Source organism: Boleophthalmus pectinirostris, unplaced genomic scaffold, assembly GCF_026225935.1.
Source record: "Boleophthalmus pectinirostris isolate CB_2022bp ecotype Guang Dong unplaced genomic scaffold, ASM2622593v1 HiC_scaffold_22, whole genome shotgun sequence".
Classification (NCBI taxonomy): domain Eukaryota; kingdom Metazoa; phylum Chordata; class Actinopteri; order Gobiiformes; family Gobiidae; genus Boleophthalmus; species Boleophthalmus pectinirostris.
This window is the reverse complement of record NW_026571190.1, coordinates 39,708,944-39,712,008: the sequence shown is the minus strand read 5'-3', so window position 1 is coordinate 39,712,008 and position 3,065 is coordinate 39,708,944. Positions and strand designations below refer to the sequence as shown.

The window sequence follows — 3,065 nt, the reverse complement described above, 5'->3', positions numbered from 1 at the left end:
GCTTTAGTCCTGCTTTAGTCCTGGTTTAGTCCTGCTTTAGTCCTGTTTTAGTCCTGGTTTAGTCCTGCTTTAGTCGTTATCCGTTTTTTCCATTTTTCATTTAAACACAAAATCGAACTGAAACTCCTGAAAAAACAAATCAATTCTGTTTTTTCACTTTTGGTTTTAGAGAAAATATTGTACAATACAATATTTGAATTTATTGTTATTTTTGGGGGTTTATATGACATGAGTTTTCTGATTCCGGCCCCTTTTTTTTATTGCTGCATCATAACTCTTCATTTAATCAAAGAGACTTGTGAGTCGATATATTGTGATGGTCCAACATATTATTGTGAGAACTTTGACGATATTTTGCTTATTGTTACATCCCTAGTGAAAGTATTAAAGTAACTGTTTAAAAATGTACTTAAAGACTAAAAAGTAAAAGTATTTTGAGCGGATTTTGAGATCAACAGAAACAAATCAATGAATCAATCGTTTTTTGTAGCTGTTTTTATTTGTTTGCTCAAAATACAAACGTGTTAAAAATAAAATCTTCGACGTTTTTCAGCAGGTTTCAAACTCTGATAAAAATACTTTTACTTTTCAGTCTGGTTCAAAAATGTAGTGGAGTAGAAAGTACAAATACCTGCTCTCAGATGTAGTGAAGTAAAAGTAAAAGTAAAGTACAGATACTCAACATTCACCACTGCCTTTAAGTCGGGTTATGATGTTGTTCCCTCCTCAAAAACAGACCTGGAGTTGTGTTTTGTTTCATTCACATGTTCGAGAAACTCTTTATCATCAGTCTGTGTTCATCTCCAAACCCCAAAACGCTCGGCTCCACCTTGTGATGTCATCAAGAGCGATAGTTTTCACGTGAACAGCTCCTTTTCTCCCTTTAGTTCGGCAGAGATCGGAAAATCCCGAGGCTGAAATGATCCAAATGATTCTAGTGAAGGTGTGTGGAGTTTAAAAACACAGTGGAGCCCTTCTGTATTACCTCGTGACATCACAAGGTGGAACGGCGTGTTTTCTACGTTGTTGTTGAACATGTGTGAACGAAACAAAACGCAACTCCGGGTCTGTTTGTGACGAGGAAACAACATTAAAGTGTAACATGGGCATTTTAGACTTATATTTTCATGATCACAGTTGAATATTTTGAGTTTTTCCAGGTCTCGTTCGTCTTTTAACGGCACATTAGTCCCGATTATGGATTGATTGATTGATTTCAGGCAGTCCCGGCTCCGGTGGACACAGGCGTGGGCATCGGCGCTACGTTCAGCCCTTTCGATCGGTGTCTGTTCCCTCCTCTCCTGCGACCGGCGCCCCCCGACTTCAACTGCAAGAAACACACGAAAATAAAACAAAAATAAAACTAAGTAAACGGGCAAATGGAAAATACAGGTGAAAATGGCCCAAGTCTCCAAACTGGGTAAAAAGAAGGTGAGAAACTGTGATTCACTGACAATCGCTCTTTAAGGACCACTCCTGCCTGCAGCTCCAGCCTGCAGCTCCTGCCTGCAGCTCCTGCCTGCAGCTCCTGCCTGCAGCTCCTGCCTGCAGCTCCAGCCGTTTGTGTGCTCACTGTCACGTGGTTTGTATGGGATTACTTTTGTCTCATTAATATTCACAAATACAAAGATGGTGATCTACAAATAGTCATTGGTTTGTGCATGTTTTTTGATCCACAAATGCAAATTTAATATTAGTAACTTGTATTTTGGCATTTACAAATAGATGTGTATTTGTAAATATATCTTTATTTCATTTGCAAAAAATTATTTCATTTGTAAAACTCAAAATTCTGTTTGTAAAATGTGATTCATATTTCTGGTATGACGTAATTTTGAGACACTCATTTTGAGAAATCCGCAAACTCCGACGCGTCCGCGAACTCCGACGCGTCCGCGAACTCCGACGCGTCCGCAAACTCCGAAAGGTCCGCGAACTCCGACGCGTCCGCAAACTCCGACGCGCCCGCAAACTCCGACGCGCCCGCAAACTCCGACACGCCCGCAAACTCAGACACGTCCGCAAACTCAGACACGTCCGCAAACTCCGACACGTCCGCAAACTCCGACAGTCCGCAAACTCACTCCGACACGTCCGCAAACTCCGACACATCCGCAAACTCCGACACGCCCGCAAAAACTCCGACACGTCCGCAAACTCCGACACGTCCGCAAACTCAGACACGTCCGCAAAACTCACTCCGACACGTCCGCAAACTCCGACACGTCCGCAAACTCCGACACGTCCGCAAACTCCGACACGTCCGCAAACTCCGACACTCCGACACGTCCGCAAACACTCCGACACTCCGACACGTCCGCAAACTCCGACACGTCCGCAAACTCACTCCGACACGTCCGCAAACTCACTCCGACACGTCCGCAAACTCCGACACGTCCGCAAACTCACTCCGACACGTCCGCAAACTCCGACACGTCCGCAAACTCCGACACGTCCGCAAACTCCGACACGTCCGCAAACTCCGACACGTCCGCAAAAACTCCGACACGTCCGCAAACTCACGACACGTCCGCACTCACGTCCGACACGTCCGCAAACTCCGACACGTCCGCAACTCCGAACTCCGCAAACTCACTCCGACACGTCCGCAAACTCCGACACGTCCGCAAACTCCGACACGTCCGCAAACTCACACGTCCGACACGTCCGCAAACTCCGACACGTCCGCAAACTCCCGACACGTCCGCAAACTCCGACACGTCCGCAAACTCACACGTCCGACACGTCCGCAAAACACTCCGCACACGTCCGCAAACTCCGACACGTCCGCAAACTCCGACACGTCCGCAAACTCCGACACGTCCGCAAACTCCGACACGTCCGCAAACTCCGACACGTCCGCAAACTCCGACACGTCCGCAAACTCCGACACGTCCGCAAACTCCGACACGTCCGCAAACTCACTCCGACACGTCCGCAAACTCCGACACGTCCGCAAACTCCGACACGTCCGCACTCACAGTCCGCAAACTCCGACACGTCCGCAAACTCCGACACGTCCGCAAACTCACTCACGTCAAACGACACGTCCGCAAACTCCGACA

General features: G+C 47.0%; 1 protein-coding gene across 1 annotated transcript in view; it reads right to left on the bottom strand.

Moving 5' to 3' along the window:
* Positions 1 to 477: 477 nt before the first annotated feature.
* The window catches only part of LOC110162538 (GTP-binding protein 1-like), a 30,674-nt gene continuing 28,086 nt past the window's right edge, over positions 478 to 3,065 (bottom strand). Inside the window, exon 13 of the mRNA XM_020927432.2 lies at positions 478 to 1,327. Coding sequence (XP_020783091.1) covers positions 1,217 to 1,327 — 111 coding nt within the window. The 3' untranslated portion in view covers positions 478 to 1,216. The remainder of the gene's footprint in view (positions 1,328 to 3,065) is intronic.